This window comes from Pezoporus flaviventris, unplaced genomic scaffold, assembly GCF_033815535.1.
Source record: "Pezoporus flaviventris isolate CSIRO_AGI_PZ_B2104156 unplaced genomic scaffold, CSIRO_AGI_Pfla_v1 ptg000066l, whole genome shotgun sequence".
Classification (NCBI taxonomy): domain Eukaryota; kingdom Metazoa; phylum Chordata; class Aves; order Psittaciformes; family Psittacidae; genus Pezoporus; species Pezoporus flaviventris.
Window position 1 is genome coordinate 13132145 of NW_026892614.1, and position 18417 is coordinate 13150561.

The window sequence follows — 18417 nt, forward strand, 5'->3', positions numbered from 1 at the left end:
ACCCATCAAAAGCAGCATGGGCAGAGTCAGCATTTCTTGGATTTAAATTGTAGATGACTTGAAAGTTACTACAGGCTGTTTGTTGCTGTTTGGCTTTAAACCTTAGTCAGACTTCTGTGCAGTGTTAATATGAGTTAAAGCAGCCCATTCTCTATTAGCATTTCAGTGCATAGTTACTTGTGTTTTTTTTTTTTTAATTTATAAATATTTTCAAAAAACTGTATGGACTCTTAGTAGGAGTGAATGCTGTGGTGTATGGTGTCAGGTTTGGAATGCTGTGGGCATGCTGAACCATGTGTGCCCCCTTGCAAATACCATTAAAAATATCTTAAAAGTAATTTTCCTCAACATACTGTTTAAAGCAGTAAATCCTTCTGTGGTTAAAATCTGAGACCTTGACTTGGGCACTTCAGTAAATGTGCATGTAGATACATTAACCTTAAGATATCTACAGTACACAAGTACCATCAAATATCTGGCTAACCATAGTACTGAACATGCCATCTTATTACTATGCAGTTGTGCATAATTCAAGTTTGTATAAATATCTCTGTCTTATAAGCTACGTTTCAGTTACATGGTTATTTTGCTCCGTAAAACAGAAACAAAATTACAGTTTTAAGAAATAAATGAAATAACTAAAATTAGTTCTTTTTACGCACGCACATCTCCTAGTATTTACTTAGTGTCTTACCTTCTATAGGGAATATTTCCAGGCTTCTCAGTATGTATAGTTTTGGGGGGAGAATGGTAGTGATGATGAATGATATTTTTTTTAAATGGCAAACCTCTCAGCCATTTCATAGATATTACAGTGAGGTTTTGTTTAAAAATAAACCGAAAACCAGTCACCCCCTTGCCCACCTGTAATACTTAAGCTTCCTTCCTCCTTAGCTTCTGGTATTGAGAATAATAAGAAGTCTCCAGCTGTGAAGTTTGGGCTGGTGTGCATGCTTTATATTTAATGTAATGCAAGTTCAGTTTATCCAGTAGATCTTGCACAATTAAACAAATCCACTGTTCGCGTATAATCTGTCAGTGTGCCTGTTAATGTCATGTGGTTGGCTCTGGAAATCTGGTGTGCACAAACTACTGTTAGAATGTATTTTAAGTGATATTGCTGAATGAGACTTCTTACTATATTAGTGCACTGTTGTAATTTGGTTTAGTGTTTTGTTATTTTTAGTTCTTAAAGACATTTCTTCTCTGTTTTCTTTCCGAATGGTTAGTGATGAACCTAGTAAGTTGACTAGTCTCATGTGAGAGCAGAACGTTCTGCACCAACTCAGGGGAAAAGAAAGTTTGAAAGTACTTATTTTCTAAGTAGTATTATTCATTTCAAAGCATTTATGGTGTTAAATTAAAAACAGACTCTTAAAATTTGTGTTGATTGACTTACTTCTCTGTCAAATTCTTGTACAGTGCCAAAACACTGAGTCACCAGTCTGCTCCTCTTGGAGGGAGCAGGGAGTTATCCATGGAGGCCAGCCAGTTCTGCAAACACATCACATTTTTCTTTATTCAACGGTTGTTTGAATCTGAAATGTATTGGTCAACTTCATCGTAATTTAGACAGATTTAGGCTGACACAAAGTATGCTTTAAATCCTTCTCAGCTGTGAAATCAGGTGTTGTATTTGCTCCTAGGCTTTTGAGAGACAGAACTTTCTGCCCCTGGTGATAGTGCTTTTTGTCTGCCTTCTTTGGGAAGCCTCCATTAGATATCTCTGTAGGATATTTTTATTTTTTTTTTTTCTGTTCTAGGTTATTGACTTTTTTTTAAGTTTGTAGTAGGCTTTGATATTGAAACCATCAGAAAATGTCATGTTGAACCTTAGGGGGAGCTATTAGTGCTTTGAAACACTAACATAGCTTGGATGTGCTCATACTTTTTTGTTGGGGGAATGCGGGTGGTTTAGGCATGGAAGACATTGCTTATATTCAGAGATGTGTTAGATAAACTTTATCTTTTCTTAATATCTTAATATTTAAGTCAATGCACAGCTCTCTATACATTTTTTTAGATTTGAACCCAGATTTATTTTCATAATAAGCAGTTATATTATGTTAATGGAAGCTAGGCATTCATAAGATTGAAGGCCTTTGGGTGTTTGCACTGGTTTCACTGATTCAGTTTTAAACCAGCACCTTTAAGCTGGTACAATTTTGAGAATAAGCTTGTTGTACCTAGTTTGGCTAGCAGCCTGGAAAATGTGGGTGTGTTAACTATTAAAGAAGAAACAATCTTCATTTTTACCCCCCTGTAGCTTGTAAGCTGACTTGGTGATCTCTTTGCCTTTGGAGATTTGAGTCTTGTAACTTTACAAGCTCAGATACAGGAGAGCAGGGAGAACCTCCTTAATGTATAAGTGCTGCTATCTCAGTTTAGTAGCAGTGGGAGCTGCAGGACTTAAGGTGGGAATTAGGAAGTGTGGTTTTAGGTCTTCCTGTTATGTCTGTCTATAATTCTGGTTTCAGTCACTGAAACCAGGTCACCTGTTGTGTTTCTCTGATTGCCCTGGTTTCCTTAGCCTCTGTGCAGGAGACGTGCCTTTTGTCCCTGCTCTGAGAATTGCCACGATCTCCCCTTGGTTAATGGCTCCTACTTGATAGTTTCATGAGAACTTCTCTATTCTATGCAAGTTTTTTATTTATTAGATACATTTATCAAAGTGTGAGCACATCTCACATTTAGTCATTTTCTGAATATCGGACTTGAGCAATTGGAGTTCTGAGTTTTTCCTTGTGCCGTTTGGAAGGGCTAATGGATTATCCAAATCCATATGCATATTTCTTCAGCAACTCAAGAGCTCATGCACATTTTTTAGAGCCTATGTGCATGCATGAATGACAGGAACGATACTTGGAAATCAGCTTTGTGTGATGTTGCTGTTGAGCACAGTTAAAATTGAACAGTAAAGGGGGAGTTTGGATCCAAATTCTGTGTGGATCTTGTAGCCCTGGAATGTTGGGCTCACCACAGCCACTGAAATAACATGAAAGTTTCTGTCTTCCAATTTGTGTTAGTTATTAGGATTTGTGAAGGGAATGTTGTAAGCAGGGACATGCCATGTGAAACTGAACACAAGGGTAAAGTCATGACCTAATTTGAAGTTAAAGAACCTGCTGCCGAGCCTGCTATGTTGACAAAGCTGATTGGCAAGTTAGAAGTAAGCAATGTAGTAGAAATATTAATCTGTTGCACCAAACATTTGATGGAACGTTATGTTGCTTGAGTTTGTAAGCATGTGAAATGTTCTATCAAAGCAAGCAGAAATCTTGCATTGGCCATTGCACTGAAAGGCTGGGAAGGAGTGAGATAGGTCAGGTTCTTAGTTTCTGAACTCCCTAGAAGGTCGTGGAAGATACAATCCATGTACATAGCTGTGTGCTGTTTCTATTTATAGTGTAAGCAGCTATGTCATCTCTCAGTTTTTCCTTCTCCCTTCCTGAGTTAATTTTTCATCTCTGTTTGCAGTTCAGTTTGTCTTCCCTTTGCCAGCTCAAGAGCTGGCAGCTTTTCCAAGCCTGTGTTTCTGTTAGAACTTCTGTTGCTACCTTCAACAGCCACAAGAGAGGGGTGACTTACGCTTGTTGTCCTTGCCTCCAGTTGTTTTTTCCTAGAAGAGCAGCTTGTGCTTGCCAGTAGATAAGCCAGATAGCTGGTGTGTGAAGTAATGAGGGGTTTTTGTTCTGTGTTTTTGTTTGGTTGGTTGGTTTTGGGTTGGTTTTTTTCTTGTTGTTGTTGTTGGTTTGGGGGCTTTTTTTTTGTTTGTTTTTCTGTTTGGTTTTTTTTTTCTGTTTCTGTTTTGTTTTTTTTTTTGCTCTGCACCTAGCTGTTTACCATGGCTACAGAGAAAGATGCAGCAGAAAATAATACCTCATAACTGCCTTGCCTAGTGGACAAATTGAGTGGCTGTAGTGGTGACTTAGGAGAGAGCGCTTAAGATAATTTTTCAAAGCTGCTGCAATGTGTCACTCTCTTCTTTATGTTAGCTTCTAACTCAAATTTACAATTTCCATTCTCTCTTGGAGACTTGTTAACTACTGCGTTGTTTAATTTATAAGCCCATCTGTAGTAGTTTGCTTTCCTCTTGCAGATTCTCCAGTTGACGATGATTGCAAGGCATGGATTTTTAATGAGGGAATCTTTGCAGCGGATGATAATTCTCTCCAGCTTTTCTAGTGTCACAGTGTTGACTTGTGTGTGAAAACATAGTTCTCCAGACTTGCTTACTGGATTGTGGAGGATATTGGCATAAAGTTTTACTCAGATGAAAGCTACTGTGGAAATACTTGGATTAGCTGTGTCCCATAAAGTTTATTTTACCCCTTTCAGCTTTCTCTGTTTTGGGTAAGCCTGACAGGAATTTCTCCCCATTGATATTTTCTTTCTGTTGCAAGTGTCTGTCTCTGAAGAATTTACAGGAGAAAAGTTAAGAATTCAAGTCACGTTGTACCACATTAGCATGTTTAAATCGGTAATCTTGGTGCTCCTCGCACAAGGTAGTACCAATACGACCTTCCTTCAATTTGACTGTTGTTTTTACATCTTGTGAAAATCTTAGACTGTTACATCCTTAAGCTGCAGTGTATTTTGTCAGGACCGTTGTTTGTCCCAGATGAATGAATTCTTGAACTAGAAACGCATCACAGATGGAGCAAACAGGGACAGGTCAGAATTTTCTTTTTGTTTTATTTGGTTCTTCATTCCAGTGGTGTGTGGGTTTTTTGTTTTGTTTTTTTTTTTTGTTCTTTGAATAGCCTGTTAGATGACCCATACCAAGGATTTCCAGTGAAGTCTTTGTGAGAGCATCTGATAAATTTTGGTAGGAAGTCATTGGTCTTGCATTTAGACATCTTGTTTTGCTCACTGAGATTTGCAGTTCCTTCAGCAAACAGCAAAACTGACATCTCCTTGACTGATGCAGCTTTCTTTAATCTGAGCTAAACAATAGTTATTTTACATTAATAAATTATTATGACAAAATACATGTCCTCTCTCCATTTTATTTGGGATTTGGGATTTTTTTTTCCCCTTTGAGGAATTTTACGTTGTCATATAACTGGTGTTTTCCCCTCTTTCTTAAGAGCTTGCTATTATTGCTTCCCTGTTTTTAAGGAACAATACCTAGACTTGCAGGTGTCCAGCTGTGAGAGGAATGGATAGAGAGAGAAAAGCTTCCGTCTCTTTACCTGCAAGTCTTCCTTCTTTACATGCATATGTGGGTGAGGCTGTCAAACTTCTCTTGTTGAGGCTACTCCCACATGAAATCATGATGTGTTGCATCTCCCAGGGTTGATGTCTTAGCTGATGCCTCTTTACATAGTAAACAAAATTGTATGTGAGTGGATTGTTCCCTCTGATGTTACCTTTGTGCATTTAATGGTAAACGGCTGACATACTAAGGATGCTGATGTTTAGCAAAAAAACTGGTTTCAATTAGTTGTTCTGTTAATGTACTCATTTGGGCTGATGGCCTAAAGTTAATTTTCTAGAGTTAAACATTTGCAAGTAGAAGGTCTGTATGTGAAAGAGCAATCAGCAGCTTCTTAAGTGTGTGAATACTTGGATTTGATAGGATTGGGCGGATTGCAGAGTGGGGAGAGCTCTTTCATGCTTTCTTGATTACTCATGAATTCCAGAGGGTATCTTAGGACAGCGCTCATGTACTAGGCATGAGTACTCGGACAAAAAAGAGAATGTTCTTGGGTTAAAGAAGGTTAATATTAAGAGTGTTTGCAGAGGAGTCCAGTGGGTGAACAAATCCACTATGTGACTTAAATATATTCTTTGCAGAAATTTAAAGATTACTCAATACTTAAAAATTGTAATGCCCAGGAAGCATAAAAAGGGAGAGCTCCTTATCTCTTACGAAAATGCAAGTTATGCATTGAGTTCAATTCATCAGTTACTTTTATGGCAGAACTGATGAGACAGGTAGCTCTTTGTTTTGGAGAGCTAACAACTTTATCGTTCATGGCCTAAAATATTAAGGAATCTTGAACATTCTGGTCTCAAATGCCTGGTTCTCTCCACTGCCATTAACAGTGTTTAAGCAAACACCAAAAAGCAGCAACCCTCAGATTTTTCGCTCTGTTTGCATACATGTATTTGCTTGCTTACTCATCCTGTAAAATGTTAAAACAACGGTAACAAAAGTATATGACTTCGTACCCGAGCTACTTTTTTGTCCTTTCCATGTTGGTAATCTCACGGTACATGACAGTTTGACACAAACTGACTTCATGTTCTTTAACAAAGCAATATATTTCCCAGCTCCTGTAAATTATGATTTTCCTTATCATACTTCAACCGGCAAAAGGGAATGGTCACACTGACTGGCAAAAGCAATGTATATTATGCTACACCAGCCACTTTGCAAGTTTGTTTGCTTTCCAATTTGGAGCTAAAGGCTGAGTCATTCTTACTGTTATAACAAATATATATTAGATAAGTTATCGCAGCAGAACTGTTTTTCGTCTCTTGCAGTAGATGATAGCAGAAGTTTCAGTCAAGTCTAAAGTCAAAAACAAGGGCTTTTTTAAAACATTGACAGTATTTCAGATTCAAATGATTGTATGAAATGCTTCTGACATTGAGTATGGGTGCTCTTTATATGAAATTGATGATAACTGGTATTTCCCCAGACCTTCTAAAAAATGGTGCTGATGCTCTTTCTTTGTAGCAGTGTTGATGTTAAGGATTCTTTTCTTGATTTTCCTTTCAGCAAAGACAGCAAATACCCATTCCAGTACCTTATAAATGAAACTCTAGCAATAGGATGCAAATTTATGCTTCTCTAACTGCAAAATTATTTTTTGAGCAACAGACAAACAAGTGTGCCCTTGGGGGAGAAAAAAAACAAAACCCCAACCCAGCAGTCCTGTGTTAGCCAGAGAGACCTGGGAGCTGCCATAAACTTCGAACACGTTTTGTTTAGCTCAGTGGCAGATCTTTCATATCTGGGGCTAACTCCTTGTGATTTCAGTGAGAATTTTTGTTGCTCTAGCTACTTGGTCTCAATGTTTTCCTCATTCTGAATGAGTTTTAGTAGCTGGTTCATGCAGAAGTTGATCAACAGTTAATGTCAGGGTTTAATTTATATGATACTTCTCATCAAAATCCCTTTCATTAAAACTTTCCAGTCATTAGGAATGCTGTTACAAGATTGGACCTGGATCTGCTTTCAGCACTATCCTTGCTCCGTGAGAGCTTGATAGGGTTTATGTGGTGTATGGGACTTTTTTCAAGAGGGTTGGTTTTTCAATGGAAACCAAATACCTTCCTCTTCCAGCCCAGCTTTGCTTTTGTTCCTTTTTTCTCTATAAGAAAGGAAATTACAGAACCTGTATTACATTATTTGGTATCTTTAACTCACTGTTTTGATTTTTGTGGGTTTATCTTCCTGCAGCAAAACTGATAAGTAATGACTTTGCCAAATATTAGGTCACATAACTTGATACATGTAATATGTTTACATAATGTGAGACCTATAATGATGACTATGCTACAATTACAGTAAAGAGATTGAGAAGTACCTAATCTCCAAATTGCAAGTATATTTGAGTTTTATAGTTTTGAGTACTTTCCATGCAGTGTACTTGTTTATATTTTGTGTAAATGAAGATTGGCTTGATTTTTAGAGTTTTTTTTTAATAACCACAGTGCTATTATTTGGCAGGTAATACATTCTGATTTCTGCCTAGGATTTACCAGAAAATTGCTTCTTCTCTTAATAGAGTATGTGGAAATAGAGATTTTAAACTGTTCACTGCTATAGCAAAACCCACTCTGCTTGTAGGCAACATACAAATATTTTGCTGATTGAACTGCAGGTACTTTAAACTATTCCCCACCCTGCTCAAAGCACAGTTTCTTCCAAGTAATGCAAACTGTGGAAAGCTTCATTTGTTAGCATTTAGAGGGGATAAACTTAAAATTACCACTAGAAAGCAAAAAGTGAACTGAAACAGTTGATCTGAAACACTTTTAAACTGATGGGTTATATTTTCACAGTACACACTATATTGGGAAAAATATTTCTGAATAAATAATATTTCTGTGTATTTATTTGAGGGGGTTGTTTGTTTATTTTTTATATTTTACTTGAGAGGTGAAAGAGTTTGCAATCCAGAGGTCCAGGGCTAAACTGAGACAGGAATGGTTGTGTTTAAAAGGCTGTTGTTGCGGCAGTCATCTGAGCACTGCGGTGGCAGTGGATGACTTGACCTGGAAAACTTTGATCTCTTTCAAAAAGCTGAAATGATTCCTATTTCCAGCAAATGCATAAAGATCCGGGGATCTGCCATACGACAAACAGGCCATGTGAATTAATAGCTAATCAAGCTCATCAGGCCACCCGTTAGCATGGCCGGTTTGTGTCACACGCACATCCGCATGTCTGAAGACTCAGAAACCAAATCACCTTCTAGAGGTCTTTCAAGTCAGCTGGGCTAAGTGCAGCATGGGAAGTTAAATGTATTACTGTACTGGGAATCGTTTGATGTCAGAAGGTTATTGCAGATTACTGTTCGGTGTCTGTTTTCAATTTCTCACTTCTTGACTAAAAAGGATGTTTTTGTTGTACATGTAGGCTTGTTTCAACAAAGGTTCAAAGGCCTCCTATGTACAGGACAAAACACAAGCCTAAGAATGTAATTGGAGTGATTGGTAAGATGGGCTAATGGTCTGTCTAAAAAGTCTCCTAAAAATAGTTTGCTACTTTTTGAAGAGGAGAAATTCTTTACATTGGAAACACGGAGGGGAGGGATGAGGGGGGTGGTGTGTAAGACAAAAGGATAGCTGTCTGTGAACTTGAGTCTGGAAAATAGGTATTCTTATCACAAGGAGAAGCACATACTGCTTTATTATACACAAGACGTTTTTCCTTTCTTGTGTTTCATTCAAGGGAGGGAAGTCTGAAGGATTAACCACAATATGGAGCAGCCCCACCTTCCATACCTTAATTAACAGTGTTCCTCTCTGTGTGTTTCGTGCCTTTGTTGTAGACATCTCTGTTCAAAACCGGTTTCTTAACTAGAAGGAAAGGAAAGATAAAAGAATTCTTTCCCATTATTTGTAACTTAATTTTTCTGTTGCTTGTGTATGAACTACTTATGAATTTATACAGATAAAATACAGACTTCTTCCTTCACACAGGTAAAACTAATTACCATGTTCGATTCTTTGACTCTAGGCTATGGTGGCTTGTTATCCAGGCAATGGAACAGGATACGTGCGCCATGTTGATAATCCAAATGGAGATGGAAGATGTGTTACATGTATATATTATCTTAATAAAGACTGGGATGCCAAGGTATGCAGTAATTACTTTCTATAACTTTTTTTTTTAACATGCTTGCTAATACACCTTTGCCACAGGTCTTTGTTCATGGCCTTGTTTCTGTGCCAAGTGTTGTGGTTAATGCTATATCAGTATAGTTTAAAGCAGCACAAGTCTTTGTACCGTTGTAGACACAGGGTGTAGAATAGATAAGGATTTAGTTAAAGTGGTCTAAGAATTTACTACCAGTGACTCAAAACTCTCCATAAATGTAGTGACCATGGTAACGTAGCTTTTTAATACGGATTTTCCTAGCCAGTCAGTGGAATTAGGTGGATTGAAAGAATGGATGTAGCTAAATGGCTGTGTTAAAAGGATGAGTAATGCAAAGATGGCTTTGTTTATTCCTTGATGGCTGTGCAGTTAGCTATGGAGAAGTTTATTCTCACTGTATATAAAAAAGATAAATCTTCTGATACTTGTGTCGTGCTTGGAAAGTGTAACATGTGGAAGAGCTCGTAAACAGTCCGTTTCTGTCAATTGATTGCACCAGATATGGATAACACAGTAACACAGGCTGCAGCTGAGAAGTTTTCTTCCCCCGTTTTTTTTTTTCTCTTGAGTGCTGTCCCTTTCTTGTAAGAGCTGGATGGGACAGTGAGGCTGATAACACTCACATAAAACTGGTGGATGAGAAAGCTGAGACAGAGATGGATGAACTTGGCGCTTTCTGTTTCTGACTTGCTTTTTGAAATGTCAAATTTGATCCTGCAATTAGAGAATAAATTACTAGCCTTTTTTGCCACAGCGGCGTCTTCACATATAAGTGGACTGTTTGGACTAAACATCTTAAAATGCAGCTTTGAGGCATTTTTAGTTGATTTATGGGTTGGTTTTTTTCCATGGGAAAAAGAATGTGTAATAGAGCATAAAAGTCAAGAAAACTGCATTTTCACAATAACTGTGAGAGCTAAATCCCAAGCAGTCAAAACCCACAACTTTTGCTTAAACATTAATAGAGGTTTAATATTTTCAAGCATTCTGAAATTACTCAGTTAAAAACATGTAAAAGATTTTGCTAAATTAAATGTGTTGACAGAAGAGCCGTAGATGCATAATTTCTGTAGCATCTGATAAAGGTTTTCATTTCAGTTCCAAGTGTCCGAAATATTTTCAAATGTGATACTCGGTACCTGAACATGCAGTGAAGCGTTGTCTTAGAGCACTGGTTTTAAATACTTAATTTCTAGGTAAGTGGAGGCATCCTCCGGATATTCCCAGAAGGTAAAGCCCAATTCGCTGATATTGAACCCAAATTCGATAGACTGCTATTCTTCTGGTCTGATCGCCGCAACCCTCATGAAGTACAGCCAGCATATGCTACAAGGTAAGACTAATTAACTCTCTCTATATTGCCTGATGTTTTTTCTATTGAGAAATGAGCAAATTCTAATGAGAAACAAGTGACACTATGAACTATGACCTGCTCCCAGGTCCTCTCATGTACAGTTCAAGTTGCGGTATGACAAGAAGGGGTTTATTTCTACTGATTGGTTAGGTGTCTGTCGTGCTGCTGAGTTTGTACTGATGTCTGATCCTGTATTTTGGAGAAAACATCCTGTAGGGTGGGTAGGAGGGAGGACTGGAAGCGCCAGAAGTTTCTATGTGTGTACTTGGCAGAACTGAGTAGGAGCACACAGAGCCATAAGCAGATCCTACCTTAGCCAAGGGGTGTTGTCTTCACCATTTCTCTGTAATGGCTTTACACTCCCTTCCCTTTGTCCTTAGCACCTTATTGTGTTAGTGGAAGATTGAGTAGGTACTTCAGCTTTCTGTCCCTAATCATTTACAAACCAAGCCACCACATTCTAGTTTGGGAATTGGAAGAGGGCTGTGGGGCAGAAAAGACCATTGTTACTGGAATCTTTTCTTTCTCTGGAGTATTAGAGGAGTTGCTCCCAGTCTGAGTCACAGGTGGAGCTTGATACCTCTTTTGTCCCTCATTGTAGGGCAGTCGATGATGCTAAAGGTACCTGCATTCAGTGCCCCCACCTGTGGGCAGTGAGTGGGGGTTCCAGGTAGCATTAATAGGTAAATCATTGGATTTGTTGATCCAGACTTCCTGTTGCCCAAGTTGCAACACGTTTGGGTGGCTAGAGCACGGAACACTGGAACTGTGAAATAATGCGAGTACCTTTGCAAGAAGTAACTTGAAGCTGCATGTCCTCTTGCAGCCTTTCAAGAGGCTGTACTGCTCTCCCCTCCCCCTTTGTGCTCTGAGCAGATTCAGAGGGTGAGATGCATTTACTAAAGCTCCTTAAAGTTTTTTTCCTCCCTAGCTGGCATTTCACATTTAAATCCTCTACGGGCAGTAGAAAAATCAGAGGAGCTGTTTAAGAAGGGGTAGTTACTGTTCCTTTATGTCAAATGTGGGAAAAGAAAAGAATAGGTTGTTGTAGTGTATCTCAGTGATGGACTTGGGCAAGTAGAGTGAAAGATGAGGTCACAGGACAAGGTAATGGGGACAGAGATTACATCACAGCTTCTGGGCAAGAGCCATAATAGCAACACACCAGGAAAAAGAAGCATAAACTTTACACCATCAGTGTCACCCTTCTGATGACTCTTCAGGCAGTACCTACTGATGGGAAATGTGCACACACACATATACACACAAAATAACCGCAAACTACCAAACCAACTGCTTGCTTTTTGCTTTATGAAGTATTTCCTCTGTCAGACTGCAGAAGTATCATCTCTTTTAGATTGTATTTTATGTGAAGTGTTTCACTGTTTTTTTTTTCTTCATAGTTCAGGAGTTCTTTTTCCTTTCATTTCCCTAGGTACGCAATAACAGTGTGGTATTTTGATGCAGATGAACGAGCACGAGCTAAAGTAAAATATCTAACAGGTAATCTCTTTTAATACCTTCTGTGTTGGTTTGGTTTTGTTTTGTTTAATGGAAGAATAGCTAAGAAATCCTCCAGCCTCTGGCCTACTCTGTACACAAAAAAGGAGAGAAGACCAGTGTAATTCAAAGTCAGGTTTTACAGGGAAGGTGACCCAGTGGTTGAGCTGCTAGGCAGTGACTTGGGAAATCCAGGTCAGTGCCTTGTCCTGCTCACACTTCCTCTGAGACTGCTCAGTATTTTCATATGGAGGATACAGCCTCCCCCTGGTTTTGTCTCCCTAGTGGGTGTGGAGGATAAATATTCCAGAGACAGTGGGGCACTGCAGAACTGAGAGTCCTGGGAATAGTTTTGGTGGAATATAGTAATTCAACAAGTGAATACGACTTAACTGGACTAGGATCTCTATATTGGAAAAACAAAAGCCTAAAATTAAAATCTGGAATCAAAGAATGGAGTTACTTCCTCTATTTCCAATTTCACGTATCTAGCATCTGTTTTCCTTTTCTGGCTTCTCCCTCAAGAGGAAGTTGATCTAATTTTCCTGTTCAAATTAGCATTATAAGGAGAAATGGCCGAGGACTTCTGTCATGCTTGTAATTGCCAGCATGATTCTGTGTTTGTTACCACAGTTTAAAAATAAAGTAAAATCATGTATACTGCAAGTGCACACATGCACAGGGCCAGTTTCTCCATGGTTTCATCAAGAGCTCTGAAACTGATGATGTTGAAGACGTGGCAGTGATTTCGGAATGATACTTCCATTCATTGCTGTTAGACATCTGAAACTCATGACTAGCCCCAGAGCTATCTAGTGGCTGCAGAGGCTGCAGTTCCCCTGTGACTTTGTGTGTTCTGAGAATAGCAAGAGTAGTGCAGCTCCTGGAGGGCTTGTGAAGAAAGACAGGGGTCCCTCAGCTCCAGCTCAGCAGGTGACAGCAAGGCACGGTGATCTTCCCAGACACTCAGGAATGCTGGATATCTCCCACCTGGTCTCTGCAGGAAGCCTGTCTGTCTGTAAGTCAGCCTTCGTGTCACATGTGTGTGACCACACAGCTCCTGGAGCCAGCCTTACTGGATCAGAGTTGTTCTGATTGTGTCTGCCCAGCTTCAGCTGCTGCTCTTCCCGAGAGAGTGCAGGCTTGTGTCTGCCTGCAGAGAAGGTGCTCCCTCTGGCCTCCCTCCTTCTCCAGTTTCCCCCTAAACTGCAGGCAGTTAAGGAAGGAAGGCTGGGTTGGAAAGGTTGTTTAAGTTTCAGTATCAGTATGCCCTGTAACTGATTTATGATACCACATTGTGGTGATACCAGTTTTCATTTGCAATTAAAATTGCATTCTTTGCTCTGTGTGTGCAGCAGAAACTGCAAGATGCCTTCTATTTTCTACTGAAAATAAAACATGAAATTATAGAATAAAATGTTATGAAAGAGGAAACTAAGAATTTCTGGCTTAGTGTCTAAAGGCATGCAGAATCTGTTTGACTTTTTCTTGAATATGGAATACTGTGTCTGTTGATGTTTTGATAGTAAAGCTTTTATGTGGGGGTACCTGAAGTTACCTTGGTCAATGTATATTAAAAAAGGAGGTGTGGGTTGGCTGGTGGTTCGGGCATTGTTTTTTTTTTAGCAGCAATTCAAAGGGAATGGTTCACTTTAATCATTCCTCAGAATTTCTTTACAAAGATAAATACCCAGAAACTCCAGATATTCTGATACAAAATAATGGAGGATACCCCCTCACATTCTCAATTGGCCGTTCTTAAAGCTTACCTTTATAAAGGCTGAGATGATGAGCTGCAGGACTGCATTTGTGATGTGAAGTATCCAGTTTTATACTTGGGCAGCCAAATATACATGCCTGCTTTCAGAGATGATGAGTAACTTTACGCAGCTTGTTAACTTTACGCAGCACAGGATACAGAGCATGTATACAAAAATACCTGTCTTGCTAGATCATTTATACTAGATAATTTTCAAAGTGCTCTCTTAAAACTGATCTTGAAAGTCATGTAACAATTCTGTAGACTGTACTTCAATAAATGCTGAAAAATAATGCCAATTTCCTTTTCATATTTCTACAGGTGAAAAAGGTGTGAGGGTTGAACTTAATAAACCTTCTGACTCAGTTGGGAAAGACGTTTTATAAGCCTTTGATTTAGCAACTCCCCTTGCTATTCTCCCTGAGAAATCTTGATGCTATCTATTAACTTTTGAATGTGAATAACAAGATAAAGGAAAATCAACAACAAACCAACATTTTAATAAAGAAGCAAACAGTGTTTCAATGTTGCATCAAATAGAAGGTTCTTTGACTGCTGAAGCATTGTACTATGTGATTGTGACTCCAGGCCTGTGACTGCTTATGTGAAGAAGATAAGCAATCAGTAAGAAACAACATATGCATCTGGACATAAATAAGTGCCCTACATAGAATTTGTCCATCCTTATATTTTGCCAGACCTGTCATCCAGCTGAATCCAATTCATCACTCCCTTTTTTTATATGCTAAAAGTTTGAATTTTGGGTAATTTTTGTATGACCAGGTACAGTTAATCAAAATTGAGTCTTAAAAAAAAAAAAAAAAAAAAGAAAAACTGAAAAAAAAAAAAAATTACAGTATTCTCCAAAATAACATGGATCTATTTTTGTAAAACTGTTCATACCGTTCTCCTCTGCCATTGAAGACCTAATTTAATGTAAGGGTTGCCAGTAACTGATAATCACTTTAATTTTCTTTACACCTTAAGTCAGAAAAGGAGCACTTTAATTACCAGCTAAAAACCTGATTGTTTTATATCATATCTCACACTAATCTTAACTTTTAAAGATTGCTGCTGTATTGTTTTTTTGTTTTGACTGTGTCCTCCTGAACCTTATTAACAGAAGCAAATCAGTGTCTCGCTATTAGTAACATTCAGTTTGTGGTTTTGTATGTTGGATCCACAGAGGGGAAGTTTCTGTCTCTTTGTTTTATTTTAGTTTAGGGGATGTTTTTGTTTTGTTTGCCTTTTTATTTTTTTGTTGTTTTATTTTGTGGGTTGGTTTTTGTTTTGGTTTTTTTTTTTAAGTGACTGGCACTAAGTGAACTTGACACTATCGGTTGCTGTCATTGGCTTTGGGGACCTGGTAGATACCATCGAGTTACAAGAACATACAAGGGCTTTCCTAGGCTATTAGAGGTACCCAGAACCTCCTTATGTACTTGACGGAAACTTTTGAGCTTTCTCTGTTTTCTAACGAGTACTTGGCACTCCACTTTCCTTTGTATATAAGTTAATAGAATATCAAAACCCTAACTTTTTAATTTCCTTTTCAAGTGTTGGTGTCCTGTGCAGTTTGTAAGTTGACACCTTGATCTATTATATAATACAAGGAGATGGTCAGCACACTGAAGCTGAAGTGCATCACTGTAGGCTCTTTGTGCAATACATCTTCAGGTTTTCACTGGGCTGAAGGATTTCCCCGAAAAGGCACTGCCCTTTGGTCAATACCGAGGTATATATTTAGTAGGAAAACATTTACTTTCTTTTACATTGTTTTAATTTTATCAAGGAGAGGGGACATCACAGAATAGAAGTGAGATGTGCAAAAATGTTGATACTCTTTTATTTTTAAGAAATGGATGGTTTGGACACTGATCTCTTTTTATTATTATTTTTTAATTCTTTCCCTTTTTTTCTTTTAACCCCTGAGCTTTAAAAGCTTGAGAAAACAAAAGCAAACCTATAAAAGACAGCATTCACATTTTCATGAGTTTGAGGGTTGATCAACTTACCCACTGCAGTTTTCTATCTGTCCCTTATTTCCTTACTTAGCCAAAACAATGTGAGTGTACAGAAATATTTCTGTATATATTACAACTTGTGACAATTTTAGCATCTGTATAGTTTGTATTCAATTAGAGACCTTTTCTATGGAAAGCTCAGTAATTTTTTATTAAAAACATTACTATTGTTCATGTAAAACATGAAAAAGCTAATTGTTTAGTAACAAACTGACAGAAGGGGGGGGAATCAGTACTGGTATATCATTTAGGAGAACCAACAGAAATCCCAGTTTTGTTTTGATTTTGCTTTTCCTTTTTTTTAGTATATTCTTGCCCTTTACAGTTACCTTCCTCTTTCCTCCTTTCTTCCCAGAAAACCAGACAGGATACCTTTACTGTAAGTGCCTCTGCCAACCTGGCCAAGGAGTGCAAATCTTCATTACTGTCTGGTCTGCAGTGCATTTAGGCTACCAATGAAACAAGCAAAAAAGCCACCTCTTCTACTTCACCTTCTTCAGTACTACTTTAACAGAGGTTTGTTTAGTTTTGTTTTAGAAATGTAAGCATAAGCCTTTAAACTCATTTCAGTCCCTCTGTAATTGAAAGTTCTGCAGTTACGTGGCGTATCAAATTCTAATCACACTGTAGGTTTGTGCTTGCCAGACAGGTTTTAAAAGTGCTTATTTTTTCACTCCATGTAAGTCATTACAATAGGGTCAACAAAATCAGGTCAGCCATTTCTTCCATGTCCTTTAGAAACTGTTCATTTCATGTCGGTTGAATATTCAGTCTTGAGTATCACCAAGCAGGTCCTTGTTCTAAAACTATTTTTTAAACTGTCTTATGATCTGTATGTGTCTAGTCCTGGTTAAAGATAAAGCTTCATAATGCTATTTTTATTCATGATGTTAGCTGGCTGTGAAATACGAGACCTTTATCTATAGCAGGCGAAGAAATTCAGGATTCATTTACAGGTTGCCTATAAAGTTGTGTAATTTGAAAAGCAGTGTTCATTATGAAAGAGCTCTCAAGTTGCTTGTAAAGCTAATCTAATTAAAAAAAAAAAAAGATGATGTATAAAGGTTCTTGAAAACTATGTGGTTATTTGTAGTCTTTTCAACTCTTAAAACTACTCCAGAGCAACTGATTTATAAACATCCCTTGATAAATGGGGGCATGAGGATTTTTTGGTGGTTTGGGAGGGGGAATCTTCCGTTAGCTTGGGGTTTGGGTTGGGTTTTTGTTTGTTTTTTTTTTTTTGGGGGGTGTGTGTTTGTGCTTGTTTTTTCTTAAATCTGAGCTACTTCTGCTCTAGAGGAGGTTCAGGGGATGGGCTATGTCTTAGGTTGCCTGCAGTTACCTGGCTGTGGTGATCGTTTTCCTGGTGATTTTGTTCTTTGAGGGACAGCACCAAGTTTAGGATGGCTGGAGGGTGATGGTGGACAAAGATGAAGCTCTAGTGTTTTCACCACTTTCCAACAGGTACATGAGACACAAAGTGGAAGTCCTCTTCAGAGAGGATTTGTAAGGGTTAATGGGGGTTCTTGAGTTTTATGTGGCTTCCAATGAATTACGAGTGCTTTGAAGATGGCAAAAGAATGGTAGAGCCTACAGATGCCCATCCATATGAGATGCCACACAGTTTCTCTCAGCTTTTTGATGAGCTTTGTAATGACTGTATGGTAATCAAGGAAACGTCTACCTGACTGTGCTTCTGCCATTGCTGTGTATCTTGTGAAGTCCTCCTGCATGCTCTTCTCTTGCCTTGTTGTGTTTCAGGAAGAGTTACCTGGGTCTCCAGATGGGGTCTGCCAGCTTTAGTGCACCTTCCATGGCACTTGGATACCTGTTCTGTTCTCTTGCTCAGTTCTGCTCTAAGGTAATGGCTCTTGCCAGTATGTTAGGCTGAAACCTAAGAGCAGCAGCCCTGAGCTGATCCCAAAGTCTTTTGAGGCTTTTTCCATGCTTCAGTGCTATGTAACTTCTTTCATGTTCTCTTGAAATAGCCTCTTCCCTATCCTTGTTTTACATTGAACAAGGAAGAAGCCTTTCCAGCACTTGCAACTATCCTGTGTTGACCTGACCTTTTTAATTATCACATTGTTGAACACAGTATGCAGGGGGATTGTTTTGCATAGTAAAGTCAAACACTGCACCAGGGAACGATGAAGTTTCTCTTGGGTGTTTCTCAAAAGAAGGACGCTTGCAAATCTGAGAGGAAGCAGACAGCCTGTATCTTATGTAAAACATCTGGCTATGCTGACGGCTTTTGGGTCAGAAGTGGAAAGATCACATCTCCAAGTATAATCAGACTGGAAAGTACCATTTTTGTGCTTGCTGAATGCTTTGGAGAAGAGGGGGAGTGCTAAGTGACAATAGCAAACTCAGAGCTTCAACATAATGAAAGTCTAGCATGCCCCTTGCCTGCAGGCATGCAGATGTGCAGATGGTTGCATGC

General features: G+C 38.6%; 1 protein-coding gene and 1 long non-coding RNA gene across 2 annotated transcripts in view; one reads left to right on the forward strand and one right to left on the reverse strand.

Annotated features, from left to right (window-relative positions):
* EGLN1 (egl-9 family hypoxia inducible factor 1) overlaps positions 1 to 17055 on the forward strand; it is a 35064-nt gene extending 18009 nt beyond the window's left edge. The window contains exons 2-5 of the mRNA XM_061471277.1: positions 9200 to 9319; positions 10537 to 10673; positions 12130 to 12197; positions 14275 to 17055. Of these exons, the coding sequence (XP_061327261.1) occupies positions 9200 to 9319; positions 10537 to 10673; positions 12130 to 12197; positions 14275 to 14339 (390 nt within the window). The 3' untranslated portion in view covers positions 14340 to 17055. The remainder of the gene's footprint in view (positions 1 to 9199; positions 9320 to 10536; positions 10674 to 12129; positions 12198 to 14274) is intronic.
* LOC133278475 (uncharacterized) overlaps positions 1 to 18417 on the reverse strand; it is a 168317-nt gene that overhangs the window by 75871 nt on the left and 74029 nt on the right. The window lies entirely within an intron of this gene.